This window comes from Bombina bombina, chromosome 1, assembly GCF_027579735.1.
Source record: "Bombina bombina isolate aBomBom1 chromosome 1, aBomBom1.pri, whole genome shotgun sequence".
Lineage (NCBI taxonomy): Eukaryota > Metazoa > Chordata > Amphibia > Anura > Bombinatoridae > Bombina > Bombina bombina.
This window is the reverse complement of record NC_069499.1, coordinates 881689014-881707771: the sequence shown is the minus strand read 5'-3', so window position 1 is coordinate 881707771 and position 18758 is coordinate 881689014. Positions and strand designations below refer to the sequence as shown.

At 39.9% G+C, this 18758-nt stretch overlaps 1 protein-coding gene across 1 annotated transcript in view; it reads left to right on the top strand.

Moving 5' to 3' along the window:
• FTO (FTO alpha-ketoglutarate dependent dioxygenase) overlaps positions 1-18758 on the top strand; it is a 568183-nt gene that overhangs the window by 46245 nt on the left and 503180 nt on the right. Inside the window, 1 exon segment of the mRNA XM_053715751.1 lies at positions 7945-8022. Coding sequence (XP_053571726.1) covers positions 7945-8022 — 78 coding nt within the window.

Below are 18758 nucleotides of genomic sequence, written 5' to 3'. Positions count from 1 at the left end.
CCACTGTAGTTAAAAAAAGAAAAAAAATTCGGTTTCAGTTTTCGGCCAGGGGCATTCCTGAATTTTCGTTATCGTTTCGGTCCAGAATTTTCACTTTGGTGCATCCCTAATGTTTACTTGTGTGTCTCTTTTCTCTGTCCACATCTTTATCTTCCTCTTTCTCTCTCATTCTTTGTATCCCTCTCTCTTTTGTGAATTTGTGACTTTAGCTAGTCTGTGTGTTTAATTGTTTTGTAGCAGTGTCTGTCGTTCTGTATCAATCTTACTATCATTTTAACCAGCACGCAAATGATCGCGAAAACCCAATATCGCTTGCACGCAAACATTGGCACTCCACTCGTAATCTGGCCCTGTATGTTCTATCTGAATCATGAAAGAAAAATTTTGGGATTTCATGTACCTTTAAGAAGGGGTTTTACTTCTTAGGACATTACAGAGATTGGGGTCAATTTATCAGTTCGTCATTCACTGTGTTAAATATGCTCACTGTACATCGATGACACAAATCTCCATTCAATGTCCTTATTTATAGGAAAAACTGTCAAACTAATGCACGTCAAGTATGACGCGAAGAGCATTATACTGTTGAAGCATCGATGAAGCGAATTTCACTATTAATCAAGTAATCTATTTAGAATTGTGCATCACGTTACTTGTGTTTTCATACAGTTTTTACTCTGTACGCCATTTTACTTACAATATTTATTTCTTGTCCATGAATAAGAACAGTTTTTTAATGTAATATTTAGTTGGTTAACTTATTAAATTGCTATTTTTATTCAAGTACAAACAATAAATCTTACATAAATTTACTTATATATATATATATATATATATATATATATATATATAGTTGTGCTCATAAGTTTACATACCCTGGAAGAATTTATGATTTCTTGGCCATTTTTCAGAGAATATGAATGATAAAACAAAAACTTTTCTTTCACTCGTGGTTAGTGTTTGGCTGAAGCCATTTATTATCAATCAACTGTGTTTACTCTTTTTAAATCATAATGACAACAGAAACTACCCAAATGACCCTGATCAAAAGTTTATATACCCCAGTTCTTAATACTGTCTATTGCCCCTTTAACATCAGTGACAGCTTGAAGTCTTTTGTGGTATTTATGGATGAGGCTCTTTATCTTCTCAGATGGTAAAGCTGCCCATTCTTCCTGGCAAAAAGCCTCCAGTTCCTGTAAATTCTTGGGCTGTCTTGCATGAACTGCACGTTTGAGATCTCCCCAGAGTGACTCAATGATATTGAGGTCAGGAGACTGAGATGGCCACTCCAGAACCTTCACTTTATTCTACTGTAGCCAATGACAGGTCGACTTGGCCTTGTGTTTAGGGCTGATGAATGCAAATTTTCCTCCAATATTTTTTGATAACATACTGCATTCATCTTGCCATCAATTCTGACCAAATTTCCTGTGCCTTTGTTCCCAAAATATCAATGATAGACCTCCGTGTTTCACAGTAGGAATGGTGTATCTTTCATCATAATAGGCCTTGTTGGCTGCTCTCCAAATGTAGCGTTTATGGTTCTGGCCAAAAAGCTCAATTTTGGTCTCATCACTCCAAATGACTTTGTGCCAGAAGGTTTGAGGCTTGTCTCTGTGCTGTTTGGCGTATTGTAAGCGGGATACTTTGTGGCATTTATTAATTGCTTTCTTCTTGCGACTCAACCATGCAGCCCATCTTTCTTCAAGTGCATCCTTATTTTGCATCTTGAAACAGCCACACCACATGTTTTCAGAAAGTCCTGTATTTCACCTGAAGTTATTTGTGGGTTTTTCTTTGCATCCCGAACAATTTCCTGGCAGTTGTGGCTGAAATTTTTGTTGGTCTACCTGACCGTGGTTTGGTTTCAACAGAACCCCTCATTTTACACTTCTTTATTAGAGTTTGTACACTGCTGGTTGACATTCTCAATTCCTTGGATATCCTTTTATATCCCTTTCCTGTTTTATACAGTTCAATTACCTTTTCCCACAGATCCTTTGACAATTCTTTTGCTTTCCCCATGATTCAGAATCCGGAAATGGCAGTGCAGCACTGGATGAAAGATGCAAGGGTCTGTCAGGAGTCCAGAAACTCATTGACCTTTTATACACACACACTAATTACAAGCAAACAGATCACAGGTGAGGATGGTTACCTTTAATAGCCATTCAAACCCCTTTGTGTCAACTTGTGTGCATGTTATCAGGCCAAAATCACCAGGGTATGTAAACTTTTGATTAGGGTCATTTGGGTAGTTTCTGTTGTCATTATGATTTAAAAAGAATAAACACAGTTGATTGATAATAAATGGCTTTAGCCAAACACTAACCATGAGTGAAAGAAAAGTTTTTGTGTTATCATTCATATTCTCTGAAAAATTGCCAAGAAATAAATTCGGTCAGGGTATGTAAACTTATGAGCACAACTGTATATAATTTATTTTTTTACTTGAAGGAGTATTGTAAATGTAAAGATATTAATCATGTTCATTTTTAATGGCTGTATGAGGGGACAAACAGCATGTAACTAAACATTTCTGTATTGTTAGACAAGGAAGCAAATTAAATAATAGAAGTAAATTGGAAAGTTGTTTAAAATTGTATGCTCTGTCTAAATCATGAATGTCTAATTATGACTTTACTGTCCCTTTAACTATCCTGCACCCGACTGGGAGTGTAATTTCTTCTACTGGCTGTGTTTACGCAATAGCGTAGACTTGAGTATACAAACTTTCAGTATAGGTTGGGATACCACAGGCTAAATCAGCTATTTCAAATGCCAAAATAGGAGTAAAGGAGCTACTACTAAACAATTAATACACTCTAGTAGGTAAAATGGATTATTGGGAATAATTTAAAGGGGAGGACATTTTTGGGTGAACTGTCCCTTTAAGGGTCCCAACATAGACCCACTGTAATACAAAGTCCTATCAGACAGCACAGTTTGAAATCCAATATCTTCTTTATTAGAAATTTGAAGCAAAGTACAAAAGACTACGTTTTGGGCCCACAGCCCTTAAAGGGACTTAACCCAATTGTTTTCATGATTCAGATAGAGCATGCAATTTTAAGCAACTTTCTAATTTACTCCTATTATCAATTTTTCTTAGTTCTCTTGCTATCTTTATTTGAAAAAGAAGGCATCTAAGCTTTTTTTTGGTTCAGTACTCTGGACAGCAGTTTTTTATTGGTGGATGAATTTATCCACCAATCAGCAAGGACAACCCAGGTTGTTCACCAAAAATGGGCCGGCATCTAAACTTACATTCTTGCATTTCAAATAAAGATACCAAGAGAATAAAGAAAATTTGATTATAGGAGTAAGTTAGAAAGTTGCTTAAAATGTCATGCTCTATCTGAATCACGAAAGAAAACATTTGGGTTCAGTGTCCCTTTAATCATGTCAGAAATTATTAATGGCTGCAGGCCCCGAAATATAGTGTTTTGTACTTTGCTCCATATTCCTAATAAAGAAGACATTGGATTTTAAGCTGTGTTGTCTGATTGGGCTTTGAATGCTGATACAGTGTGCATGTGAATCCTATATGTGTATGATGCTGAAACACTGATAGCTTTTACCCTAAGCACTTTTGCTAACATAAGTATGTTGCCAAAATGCTTCAATTCAGAATTTTAATCACTCATGCACATTTCAGTTTTGACTGTTATGTCCCTTTAAATGAACACAAAACTCAAATAATGATGCAGATAGAACAAATTTAAACAACTTTCCAATTGATTTATATGATCTAATTTGCGTTATTTTCTTGGTATCCTTTGTTGACGAAGCAGCAATGCACTTCTGGGAGCTAGCTGAATGCATTGGGCGAGCCAATAACACAAGGCATATATGTGCAGCCACCAATCAGCAACTCCTGAGTCTACCTATGTATCCTTTTTATATAAAGGCTATCAAGAGAACAAAAAAATCAGATAATAGAAGTAAAATGGAATGTTGTTTAAAATCACATGCTCTATCAGAATCACAAAAGAAAAAAATGTGTGTTTTAGGTCCATTTTAAGCTTTTTTTTTTCCCACCCAAAACTGTTTTTAAAATGATTAACTACTGCAACTTTTTAAAAAACAATCTTTAAATTTCGACTTCACCAGTGTATTTATATTTTGCAAGTACAACAGAGGACTGACAAGTTGTGCTTTGCCTCGTGCTCCCTAAAGGGGCCATAAAGCCAAATTTGTATCCTAGGTTATCAAAATGCTTAAAATGACATAACCCGACTTTGCAGCATTTGAAGGTTACAGAATTAGCTTTTTAGCCTCCTTAGGGAGCGTGGGAAAAAATACCTCTTGCTTTTGTGTTAAAAGAATAATAAACTTTTTTTTAGTTGTAGCTGGCTTGCTACTACTCCCTCAATCTACTGTGCGGCCTCACGTTTTACCTCTAGGTGTCCTTACAAACCTGCATTTCTCTTTAGGACACTCTGTGCTTAATCCAAGTTTTCTTCCCTTCTGTTTTCTGCCGTCAGGAAATGTATTTTATTGAGCAAAGGGCACAAGCTAACATATTCATTCCCATTCCAAGAGGCGTAACATGTCCTTCTCACAGCCACAAGCCTGTTAATAACTCTGATTTGGTGTAATAATTAGCAGACGGCAGCCACTAACCAGGGTACTTACAAACACCAAAGGTGTTCATGTTCGTGACAAACAAGACATTCTGTGACAAAGAGGGCAGTAAGGACATTAGCTCTGTAAAGTGTTAAAATGACAGCCCCAGTTATGACTGACTCCCTAACACTAAATAGCATATGTGAAAGAAGTCAGCAATGTGTGTCTTGAGAGAGGTGTTACATTTCCAGAGAAACCTGACTGGGTGACAGCCAGCAAGAGCTGAATAGAGTTTGGCATTGCTTTCTGCATATTTTTATAGTTGGTTACTTATAAAATAAGAAGAATGTCTGATTTGTGTATTCTTGTTTAATACAATAGCTCACAGTTTCACACGGCCGTGCCATGCTGAAATAATAGAAAGCACATTTAGTGTAACAAGAAATTGCTATGTTTTATGTAGTAGGGATGGGCAGTTACAAATGGTAAAATTTGCCTGTATTGGCACATTACATTATACCTAACACTTGTACTAAAATAATGCCTAAAAAATTTTGATCACATTTTTTATTAGAACTATTAACAAAATGTAGTATGTGTTTATTTACTACTCATAATACTACCTAATGAGAAGTGAGGAATTGCTTTATTTCAGTAAGTCTCTGCTTAGGGGTGCTTAGGGCCACAAAATACTTGGAGGCACTGATGTGCCCCCCAGGCCACATTTTGGATGTCCCTGAATATGAGATAGTAACATAAACAATACATTTTAGGAATTATAGTGTAACATTATAAAATTGTCAACACATGAAAATGGTTAGTGAAAGTAGTATCTAAGTGATTTGTGTTGGCTCATGACTCATTCGGAGTCCACCAGGCAGCACGTTACCGGCCCCTATAAGTCTGAACGACCTGAGTAAACATACTCTGCGCATGAATAGACTCGGCCATACCCACTAAACATGCTGTGCATATGCATGATGGTGTGGGAACCAGGACGTAGAGTTGTTTATTAAAGAAACCAATGTGCTGTGAACATTTGTCTTGATGGATTTTATTTAATGGATGACCAAAGCTCATCACAGGACAAATATCTCTACATACGTCACTTTTCAGCTTAACAAATATTGTATCTGTAGTGTTAGTCATTCTGTACCTCTTACTACAGAAGTTACATTTTTCCCTGTATTTTTTTTTTCTTCCTTTCTGTCTCCTGAACTAGTGTTTATTTAAAGCCTGTTTAAGTAATTCATTGACAAAACCAACATTTTTTTTCTGTAGCATATACAATATATATGTGTGTGAGTGTGTCACTTATGGGGAAATGCTAAGAAATTTTTGGGCAAAAGATGATTTCTAACCCTGCTTTCAAATTGCACCTGTGAGGTTTCTGTTAAATATTTAAAGTATTCTTTTCGTTTTACAAGCAAATGTTACATTTCAGCGTTTATATTACATTTGAATATTAAACATACACTATGATCACATTTATGAACATTACATTAGGAATACCAAAATGTAATATTAACTTAAATTAAAAAGGTATGTTCTTTTATTGAAACATTATAATGAGTAGATCATAGGTCAAGGTAAACATTTGTCAATACTTTATGAATATCATGATGGAACCAATCTCTCATCTTAGGGCAAGATTACAGCAAATCAGTTGCGAAAACACCATACGCGTTATGGCTCTTTTGCATTTGGGGTTGCGCAGCTATTACAAGTTGCAAAATAACTTATTTTGTGTGCGCGTTAAGCCGCGTAATCACAACAGCCAAATCGTGTGAACGTTCACGTATTCCCCATAGTGTAACTGTACTTTGTAATGTATTTTTGAAGTTTTTTTTGTAACATTTATGTTGCACAAAACTATAGCACAAAAAGGAATGTTCTGTAAAAGGCGAATGCGTGTGTGCAATCGCAATTTTTCAAGACTTGTAATAGCTTTGCAATGGAAATTGATTGCGAAAAGACCATATAGCGCGCAAAAAACATTTAGCACGCGACTTATAATCTTACCTTTAGTATATTCCACGGATGATATTGTGGTGTCATAAATATTCCACAGTCCTGAGATTTAAAATATTTAGGGCCCAAATATCTAAAGGTTTCTGAGCTTGTCAGATTTCTAAAAAATCTCGTCAGAACTATGAAGCCCTTGGTGGAATTCTCAAAAGGCAGTTTCTCAAAGAGCCAACAAAAAAAGAAATGTAATTTACAAAGCGTATGAAGCTAATAAAAGAAATATTGACATAAAAAGACATAGTAAGAGATTATAATATTAAAAAAAATATATTCTGCAAAAAATCAATTTTAAAAGGTAAAATTAAGATTTGTATTGAAATTATGCAGGGAAAAAAAAACAATACAGGTAGAAAACCCTTTATCCAAATTGATTGGGACCGGAAAAGATTTGGATTTTGGAATAGTTTAGATTTGTAATATTTGAATCTTTAAATTGGCACAGTTTGGAGGGGCTGGTACCAAGTGTAAACAACTATATTTTATGTCATTTAGGCAATATTTGCATGTCATAATACAGCTTATATATAAAGTAGTTTTATATCATGTTTAATACTTTTGTATACATAGTACACTCAGAAAGATAGTACAGTACTGTTATCAGAAAGGTAATATTTGTTGTTTTAAATATAGATATAGACTAGCAGTTGCATAGAACACAAAAAGACAAACTAAAGACACAGATTGAGAAGATTGTGACTTATGGGCCGGGAAATGTTATTTTTCATAATTATTTTTTTTAAAATATTAATTAAAAAGTTTGGATTTTGGAATTCCGGATTTGGGGATTTATACCGGTACACACAGCAAAAATCATAATCAAACTAAACTGCTTATGCCAAAAATGTTATGAGTTCTTACTTATAAGTTTGAAATGAGATTCCCTGCCTCTGCACGTGGGCTGGAACTAGGACGTTCCATGGGTGTAGCTGAAAGTTATTTGCTAGATATTAAGTATTCTGGAAATATTTTCCCCCTGTTTTATTTCCCAAACTTAAAGGAGGTGCAATTATGACAAAAAAATGTAAAGCAAATATTACCCTAAAATAACATCACATGAATATGAAAATATAAGGTGATTGACTGAAGATACTTTAGGCTGAAACCAGGCTAATCTGTAATTGTATTGACTGCAGTATTTTAAGTGTGCTTCCTGCTAACTATGCAAGCTTTATTATTTTCTAAGGGAGGCCTGCCTTAACCTGTATTGAGGATAGCCCCTGTGAGTTTTTTCATGTCCCAATCCATCCAATGATTTTTAGACAATCATGCACATAGGGCTAACTAAAAGGAAACGGAATAGCTTAGTTTCTAAAGATATAATTTTTTACTTATATTTTCTTCCAGAAACAGAAACTTCTTGAACAGCTTGGAAATGAACGACTACTATATCTGACTTCTACAGATAATAATTTCTATGAACTGGTAAGTAAAAAAAACACTTCCCTTCTAGGTCCTGATATTCAAAACCTTGCCGGCATGGAGAGAAATCACGCAAAATCTTTGACATTTTTTTAGACCTTGTATTGTAATGTACAACATAAAAATTTCTCAAGATAAAATTTGTGTTTTTAAGGGACTCACAATACTGATGGTATTGAAGGTTTTGAATATCAGGCCCCTAGAATGAGGGATGCTCTTACTATACAGCAATATAATTTGTACATTTCTGATAATTTTAGGAAAGCTTGCATGTATTTATTGCTTTAACTTTTGCAGCTAAGCAAAGTGGTTGTTCACTGTTTTTAAGCCCGGATCAAGTAAACGTGTGCACTGCAGTCTTTTTAGTTGCTAAAGAAATTGTTGATAATGGCTCTTTTTAAAAAACAAGCAAAATTGCCAACTTTTGGCAAAATCCATTTCCTTCTTAATACAGGGAGAGTCCACAGCTGCAGTCATTACTTGTGGGAAATACAGAACCTGGCCACCAAGAGGAGGCAAAGACACACCCCAGCCAAAGACTCCAATACCTCCCCCACTTCCCTCATCCCCCAGTCATTCTTTGCCTTTCGTCACAGGAGGTTGGCAGAGAAGTGTCGGAAAATTTCAGAGTAGTTCCTTAGGAAGGGTATCTGCCCTTCGAGATGGGACTAGACTTTTAAGTAGTCTTGTCAGCCTCTCAGTGAGAGCATTGATGAAATTTAGAGTCTGGAAATGCAGGGAGAGTCTTTCTGCGAAACCATCCAGACTCATATTAACAGCTCCTAAGCAATCAGTGTTGATGAGTTTCGCTGCCTGCTTTTCTTCACACAAGTCCATGTCAGAAGCAATGCTACAATCTGTCAAACTTGAAGGACCGTGTCGCTGTTCTACGGCATAGATTCCGGTAAGACCGTTTCATTTTTTACACACATGTTAGTGATGGAAGAAAGGGTCTCAGTGGGACTCCTTTATCTTTATGGAATCAAGGGTTAATATTTCCAGAGGGGGATTATTGAACAGTGGGGTTTTTAATCATATTTGTTATGTGATTTCGACTGCTTATGTGTAAGAACGTTTGTGCTCATAGGCGGATACGGAACGTACAGGTTATCTTTAATTTTGAGAGCTGCACAGTTCTTTATTAAGCTGGCGTGCCTTTTCCTTAGCAGTGGCGGTCCTGCATGAGCACCATGTGACCGGGAGTGGTCAAGTTTTTTCCCCGCTTCTGATTCCCGACCGGGTGTCTGTGGAGAGGAGCATCTTCTCTACCTGTCTGGGTCACAGGAGGTGGTGAGTGCACCAGCCATTGGGGGTATAAGGTGCCAGTTGTTGTTTTTTTGTTGTTGTTTTTTTCTCTCTATAATTTAATTTAGACGAGTTATGGAGGATTCTGATCCCCCAATACAGAATTTCATACCTGTGTATATTGTGAGGAGACCCAGGTAATCCAGCCCTCTCAATTATGTTCCGTATGCCGCAATAGGGTGTTCTCATTAACCAATGTTGAGATGTTAGAGACCACTGAGCCATCCGCCTCTGAGGATTCTTCATCCAGTGAGGTGTGTTCCCTAGATTCTTCTGTTCCTACATATGCAGTTTTCCCGAGTTCGGCTCCCCCTTTGCCTGTAAGGGGTTTGTTTCCACCAGAGGTTACTACACAGTTCTGCATGGCCTTAGTGATGTTACCTCTTCCTGCTCCGTGCAAGCGAAGGGTTAATCCAGGCTCTCCTGCCGAAGGACCATCGTGTAAAATGACAATTGTGTCCGATCAGTCTTCTGGGGATGCGGTTCCCTCTGAGGCTTCAGAGGTAGAACCTCCAGGGTCGGAGTCTACGGACTTGATTCCTCTGACTGCGGAGAGGCTTAGCGTTTGGATTTAGATTGGCTTGCCTGTGTTTACTACTGAGAGAGGTTTTGGCGATGTTAGAGGTTCCCAGTACTGATCCGTCAGTTGAATCTCAGTCCTCTAAATCAGATAACGATCTTGTCTAGACAAGTGGAGAGGAATGGTTATCCTATTCCTTATCGTCTTGATTTTCTTTTTGTTTTATCGTTTATTTAGAATCCCAGTTCAGAGCTCTATAGGGGGTTTGTGTTGTATGACAGGCTGGACCTGTTTTTTTGTTTGCACACACTTTTCAGTTTTGGTTGCTTGCCTATTTTATTTTTAACCTTCTATTCCGTTTCGGATAGTTTTCTGTTTTAGAGCTCTGGGTTGGTATAGAAACTCTTCTTAGAAAGATGTTTCGTCGCAGGGGATTTTTGGTACTATTGACTTAGATGGTTGAGATGGTTGGTGCCTTCCGGTGGAAGCATCTAGATCTCTGTTTGGGGTGATGGTTCCCCCTATAATTTCGAGAAACATTTTAAGCCTCAGAGTTTATATTCTTTAATTTGATTATTCTCAGCATTTATAACATTTCTGGAACTTAATAATTTTCTGTTTAGCCCTTGAGTGTTCTGGCAGATACGTTGTATCCTAGGTGACAGGCAGGACCTGTTGTGTGTACTATTTAAGTCTGCTCCTTCCTTCTACACAGGAGAAGGAGTTTTTGTTTGTCTAGCATTCTGGCCCAGGCACAGCAGGTTCATCTATCCTAGAGAACAGGCTGGACCTGTTTCAGGTATTATCTTGGATGGGCGCTTAATACTGGATCATATGGATCTAGGGTGTCCTAGAGGCCAGAGCTTGGCTTCTTTTTTGGGCGGTTTCTCTTCTTTTGGTTTGCAGAGAGAGGGAAGTTTTTCGGGTGACTTTGGAGTCATTGTCCCGGTATCTATCGCGCCGTGGGAATATTTTCTTTCCCCACTGTTGGAACATGGTCCAATAAGGGGAGGGACTTCCCGTCCTAATTGGGTTCTATGATTTTTAATCAGAACTTATTAGTTCTCTTGTTTGCCAGAGAATTTAAGGTTCTCTTCTTTTTGTTCAGGAATAAGGATGTTTTTCCTGTTTCATCCATTTGAGCAAATCTGGTTCTTAGGAACTGTTTCTTCCAGTAAACCTCATTCTGATCCTAGATTTCATTTTTGGGATCTGGGGTTTAATGTGGCAGTTTCCTGCTTCCAGATGTTACAGTAGCTCCTGGGAGTTTCTGGTTTTCTTACGATCGGCTGTTAAGAGACTTTTAGGGATTTTCTCTTGTCTTTTTGATCTTCAGAGTGGGATCTAGACTTTTTCTGGTGTAGACATCAGGGTGGATTCTTGGATGCTGTTTTGTCTTACGGACAGGAATTTTTTTCCTGAGATCTTGCAAATTTCCTCATCGGGTTATGTCCTCCAGTCCCCCTTCTGGCCTTCGTTGGCACTGGGGTGGAGCATGATATAGCCAGCAGAGGCCGACTCTTCAGCATGGCGTTGTTTGAGGGAATCAATCCCCAGTGTTCCGTTCAGATCTCCCTGTCCTGAGAGGGCTTTCTCTCAGCTCTCCCGGGGCGGTTTTGACTTTGTCGCTTCACTGCCTGTGGGGAGAGGGTGTCCTATGGGGGTCCGTGGATCAGGAGTTTACTTCCGTTTATTCCTGTGGTTCCTCAGCCCAGCATTCTGCTTTGAGGATTTAGTCTTTTGGGTTCATACCAGTTGGGACCTCTCAGTGGGTCGCTTTTGGAGAAGGAGAGTTCCTCCTGCGTAGACGGTAGGATCTCGTGTTTGGTGGTGGGCGGAGGCCCACTACGGCTCATTGTCAGTGATCCACTCTATGAGCAGGCTCTTCAGGAACGGATGTTCCCTACAATCTTTCTTTGCTTCAAGGTTGGTATCTGAATGGAGAAGCCGATCAAATTTTCAGGGCGTCCTTACCTATCCCTGGTTTCCTCTTAAGGACTCAAGGGAGATGCAGTGTAGTGGTTAGCTCCATTGCTCCTGTAGCAGAAGGTTGTGGGTTTGAACCCAGTTAAAGCTCCTATTTTCTCTGCTGGAATGTGATTCTGGTGACATCTAACATGCCTAAGTAGATCTTTTACGGGGATCTTCAGACAGATATATTGGATCCTTATCGGTGCTTGGGAGGTTTATTTTAACCCTCTTCTTTTTTGGCCATGCCTCTCCCTGTTGAGGATGGTTCGATTCTAGCAGGAGCAAGATTTCAGGGAGACTGATTGCTCAGTTTATGTCCGCGAGTTCGTATCGCGGTTTAGTGGCTTCGCTTCCATGGCCCTTGTTGCAGGGATCTGCTGGGTCGAGGCATTTTTACATGAGGCGGCTTGCGAGAGGTCACTTGGTCTTAGCCAAGAGAGGGGTTTTTCTGAAGGGTTACGTCCTTCCCGTCAGCAAGTAGTTGGTCCCCTGTCATCTATCATAAGTGTGGTGAACCACCCTTTGTCGGGAGGAGCTAGATTGTTCTGGCTCTCTACCGGATTCCAAGGTTTTTTCTCTTGTTAAGTGTAGTCAGTCCACGGGTCATCCATTACTTATGGAATATATCTCTTCCTAACAGGAAGCTGCAAGAGGATCACCCAGCAGAGCTGCTACATAGCTCCTCCCCTCACATGTCATATTCAGTCATTCTCTTGCAGCCTAACTAGATAGGTCGCTGTGAGAGGTCTGTAGGAGCAGCATCAACTTCCTCCGCTCCAAAACAGGAAGGAGCTGTTGCTCGTTACAGGCAGGGCTGGAATGTTAACCAGTCCTGGAACAAGGGCAAGCAGGCCAAGAAACCTGCTGCTGCCTCCAAGACAGCATGAAGAGAGGGCCCCCTATCCGGAAACGGATCTAGTGGGGGGCAGACTTTCTCTCTTCGCCCAGGCTTGGGCAAGAGATGTCCAGGATCCCTGGGCGTTGGAGATCATATCTCAGGGATATCTCCTGGACTTCAAAACTTCTCCTCCACGAGGGTGATTTCATCTTTCAAGGTTATCAGCAAACCAAATAAAGAAAGAGGCGTTTATACGCTGTGTACAAGACCTTTTACTAATGGGGGTGATCCACCCAGTTCCGCGGACGGAACACGGGCAGAGATTCTATTCAAATCTATTTGTGGTTCCCAAGAAAGAGGGCACCTTCAGACCAATCTTGGACTTAAAAATCCTAAACAAATTTCTAAGAGTTCCATCATTCAAAATGGAAACTATTCGAACCATCCTTCCCATGATCCAAGAGGGTCAGTACATGACCACAGTGGATTTAAAGGATGCCAACCTTCACATACCGATTCACAAGGATCATTATCGGTACCTAAGATTTGCTTTCCTAGACAGGCATTACCAGTTTGTAGCTCTTCCCTTCGGATTAGCTACGGCTCCAAGAATCTTTACAAAAGTTCTGGGCTCACTTCTGGCGGTACTAAGACCGCGAGGCATAGCGGTGACTCCGTACCTAGACGACATTCTGATACAAGCGTCAAGTTTTCAAACTGCCAAGTCTCATACAGAGAAAGTTCTGGCATTTCTGAGGTCGCATGGGTGGAAGGTGAACGTGGAAAAGAGTTCTCTATTACCACTTACAAGAGTTCCCTTTCTAGGGACTCTTATAGATTCTGTAGAGATGAAAATTTACCTGACAGAGGCCAGGTTATCAAAACTTCTAAATGCTTGCCGTGTCCTTCATTCCATTCCACACCCGTCAGTAGCTCAGTGCATGGAAGTAATCGGCTTAATGGTAGCGGCAATGGACATAGTACCATTTGCGCGCCTGCATCTCAGACCGCTGCAATTGTGCATGCTAAGTCAGTGGAACGGGGATTACTCAGATTTGTCCCCCCTACTAAGTCTGGATCAAGAGACCAGAGATTCTCTTCTATGGTGGCTCTCTCGGCCACATCTGTCCAAGGGGATGACCTTTCGCAGGCCAGATTGGACGATTGTAACAACAGACGCCAGCCTTCTAGGCTGGGGCGCAGTCTGGAACTCCCTGAAAGCTCAGGGATTATGGACTCAGGAGGAGAAACTCCTCCCAATAAATATTCTGGAATTAAGAGCAATATTCAATGCTCTCCTAGCTTGGCCTCAGTTAGCAACTCTGAGGTTCATCAGATTTCAGTCGGACAACATCACAACTGTGGCTTACATCAACCATCAAGGGGGAACCAGAAGTTCCCTAGCGATGTTGGAAGTCTCAAAGATAATTCGCTGGGCAGAGTCTCACTCTTGCCACCTGTCAGCGATTTACATCCCAGGCGTAGAGAACTGGGAGGCGGATTTTCTAAGTCGCCAGACTTTTCATCCAGGGGAGTGGGAACTTCATCCGGAGGTCTTTGCTCAACTGATTCTTCGTTGGGGCAAACCAGATCTGGATCTCATGGCGTCTCGCCAGAACGCCAAGCTTCCTTGTTACGGATCCAGGTCCAGGGACCCGGGAGCGGCGCTGATAGATGCTCTGACAGCCCCTTGGGTCTTCAACATGGCTTATGTGTTTCCACCATTCCCGATGCTTCCTCGTTTGATTGCCAAGATCAAACAGGAGAGAGCTTCGGTGATTCTGATAGCGCCTGCGTGGCCACGCAGGACCTGGTATGCAGACCTAGTGGACATGTCGTCCTGTCCAACGTGGTCTCTGCCTCTGAGACAGGACCTTCTAATTCAGGGTCCTTTCAACCATCCAAATCTAATTTCTCTGAGGCTGACTGCATGGAGATTGAACGCTTGATTCTATCAAAGCGTGGCTTCTCGGAGTCGGTTATTGATACCTTAATACAGGCTAGGAAGCCTGTTACCAGAAAAATTTACCATAAGATATGGCGTAAATATTTATATTGGTGCGAATCCAAGAGTTACTCATGGAGTAAGGTTAGGATTCCTAGGATATTGTCCTTTCTACAAGAGGGTTTAGAAAAGGGCTTATCTGCTAGTTCGTTAAAGGGACAGATTTCTGCTCTGTCTATTCTTCTACACAAACGTCTGGCTGAAGTTCCAGACGTTCAGGCTTTTTGTCAGGCTTTAGCTAGGATTAAGCCTGTGTTTAAGACTGTTGCTCCGCCGTGGAGCTTAAACTTAGTTCTTAAAGTTCTTCAAGGCGTTCCATTTGAACCCCTTCATTCCATTGATATCAAGCTGTTATCCTGGAAGGTTCTGTTTTTGATGGCTATTTCCTCGGCTCGAAGAGTCTCTGAGTTATCTGCCTTACATTGTGATTCTCCTTATCTGATTTTTCATTCAGACAAGGTAGTTCTGCGTACTAAACCTGGGTTCTTACCTAAGGTAGTTACTAACAGGAATAGCAATCAAGAGATTGTTGTTCCATCACTGTGTCCTAACCCTTCTTCAAAGAAGGAACGACTTTTGCATAATCTGGACGTAGTCCGTGCCCTGAAGTTCTATTTGCAGGCAACTAAAGATTTTCGTCAAACTTCTTCCCTGTTTGTCGTTTACTCTGGACAGAGAAGAGGTCAAAAGGCTTCGGCTACCTCTCTCTCTTTTTGGCTTTGTAGCATAATACGTTTAGCCTATGAGACTGCTGGACAACAGCCTCCTGAAAGGATTACAGCTCATTCTACTAGAGCTGTGGCTTCCACCTGGGCCTTTAAAAATGAGGCCTCTGTTGAACAGATTTGCAAGGCTGCAACTTGGTCTTCACTTCACACTTTTTAAACATTTTACAAATTTGACACTTTTGCTTCTTCGGAGGCTATTTTTGGGAGAAAGGTACTTCAGGCAATGGTTCCTTCTGTTTAATGTTCCTGCCTTGTCCCTCCCTTCATCCGTGTACTTTAGCTTTGGTATTGGTATTCCATAAGTAATGGATGACCCGTGGACTGACTACACTTAACAAGAGAAAACATAATTTATGCTTACCTGATAAATTTATTTCTCTTGTAGTGTAGTCAGTCCACGGCCCGCCCTGTCTTTAAGGCAGACCTAAATTTTAATTAAACTCCAGTCACCACTGCACCCTATGGTTTCTCCTTTCTCGTCTGCTTTGGTCGAATGACTGAATATGACATGTGAGGGGAGTAGCTATGTAGCAGCTCTGCTGGGTGATCCTCTTGCAGCTTCCTGTTAGGAAGAGATATATTCCATAAGTAATGGATGACCCGTGGACTGACTACACTACAAGAGAAATAAATTTATCAGGTAAGCATAAATTATGTTTTTTCTTTATTTTTCTCCAGGATGATCTGGAGAAGGGCCTTCCTAGCTAATTCTGGCTCGAGCAGTCCTTTTTGGGACAGCTAGCTGTCATAACCTGAGGGTTACCTTAGCTGCCTAGTGTGCGGAAGGTTGCGGTTTGAATCCGGCTGCAGTCTTTGCTCCTTGAATGGGGGCTCGCAAGCAGTTTATCGATTCTCTGTTTGTTCTTCTGTTTCAGAGGTTCATTGATCTTTCAGGTGTTTAGTTTTTTGCTCCGTCTGGAGTTTAGCCTATATTTTTAGGGGTTGCATCGGGTTACTTTTGTAACCGTGCAGAAGGTGGTCTTTGAATTCTTTTCTTCAATGATCTATTCCGCCTGTAGATAGTTTTCTACATGCCATAGTCCCTGTGTTGCAATCTTGCAATACGTACTCCTTATAGGAGTCTCCTTTTTATTAAGGCTGTGTTATGAGATTTGTTAGGGTTTTCTCCCTAAGATTCTTATTTTATGTGTCATTTTCACTTTCTAAATGGACAGGTTTTTTATTTTCCCCTCTCAGGCAATCAGGCCTTGTTCTTTTTAGACTATGGAGGCTTAGTTGCCTTCTTTATTTTAGTGGAGGGGTGTTTTTTTCGCTTGACCTAGGGGTCAGCTCAGCAGGACACCAGCCTCCTCAGAGGTTATGGCTCAGTTTGAGAGCAGTGACGTCATCTTGGGTCTCTGGCATGAGATCTCTATGGTTCTGATTATTGGGCAGCTATCTGGTCCTCCTAGCAATCTTTTTCTTTTTAACTTCTGTTGAAGCAGCCTTTAGGAGAATGGGTCAGTTGCAGGCTGTAGTGCCCTCAGATTGGGCCTTCTCTTCTTTCCCTCCCGTTAGCATTCTGTGTCCTCTGTAGCTTGGGTATAATTTCCCACAAGTAATAAATGCAGCTGTGGACTCTCCCTATATTAAGAAAGAAAACATAAATTATGCTTATCAGATAATTTCTTTTCCTTCTGTACAGGGAGAGTCCACAGCTCCCGCCCATGTTCTCCGATTGGCGGCCCTAAATTTAATTTTTTTTTTTTCTGGCACATTTTTCACCCTGATATTTCTCCTACTGTTCCTTGTTCCCTTGGCAGAATGACTGGGGGATGAGGGAAGTGGGGGAGGTATTTGAGCCTTTGGCTGGAGTGTCTTTGCCTCCTCCTGGTGGCCAGGTTCTGTATTTCCCACAAGTAATGAATGCAGCTGTGGACTCTCCCTGTACAGAAGGAAAGGAAATTATCTTGTAAGCATAATTTATGTTTTTAAAAATTTAGGTTGATATTAAAACCTAAGCTGTCTAATGTTTTATACCCATAGCATCGATGCATGTGTAAAATATTGAAGAAAAATATTCACACTTATTCATAATATTTCTCACCATATTGGCTTTGACTGCCATTCAAAAACAAGTGAGAATAAAAACACACTAGTATTCTCAGTGAACATTTTCGCCATCTACTTGGTGGTGAGCCTTATTGTAAGCAATGGAGGAAAAAGATAGTCATACAGCAGTGCTAAAAAAGTACTATAATACATCATTTTATTTTTTGGTCCATTTAAAGATTTTTCTTTATGTTTCTAGGCACTCACAGGACTTCTTCAGAAAGGTTACAGGGGAAAAAAATAACTGAAAATAAAAAATGCTTCAAATAATAAAAAAAACTGTGAAAGAAACACCCCAACATTAAAAACACACCTTGTGCAGGGCTGGTTAGTCACCCAGAATGCACAAGTTTGGGGTAATTTAACTAATTGTTTTACGACTGTTGTCTCTTAACTTACAGTAAGCAATTTTTGCAGCAAAAGTCCTCTACTGAGCATGGGCAATAAACTGACTGCAGATATTTTATGGTGATTCCTAGGAATACTTCAAAGGAAAATATGTTCCTTTGCCTTCCTGTACAGACAACAGCCCCCTTGTGGGGTTGTGACAGGAAGTAATTAACCCTTTACAAATGAAGTTTAAAAACAAAGAAATAAAAGGTAAAATCTGTTTAAAATTAGTAATAATGCATATTGCTACAATTTCTATTAAGCCTAGCCCACTGCTTAGTGTTTTTTATCACAACAATGAAACATACTGCTTACATACCTTTTAATGAATGAAGCCCAAAGTGTTGCAAGTCTTCACACACCAATGCTGATTATCCATGGAATATTCCACATGCAAGTGCTGCATAGCAGTTAACATATCACATACGTGTGCCTCATATCCATGGAACACATTACACACCAGCATAGCGTATCCATTGAGTATTTCACATACACAAGCCCAGTGTCCATGTTTGATACAACAGTGTAGTTTATCAACAAAACACTTGACAGATACCACAATAAAGTTCTCAAACAAATGCTGCTTATCCACTGAATACCTCACACACCAGAGCAAAATATCCTCTTCACACACCATAACTGTATTTCCACAGTAAACTGCACACATCAGCCCAGCAAAATCATTCAAAGCCTTTACACAGAAGTACTAAGAACACTTTGCATATCCATAGAACATTCCATGGGGCCCTTTTCAAACCAACACTTCATATCCATGGAAGACTTCACACACTGGAGAAACTTAAAGGGATATGAAACCCAAAATGTTTCTTTCATTATTCAGATAGAACATGTTTTTTTTTTAAACAACTTTCTATTTTAATTATTAATTTTTCTTCATTCTCTTGGTATCTTTTCTTGAAAAGCATGGAC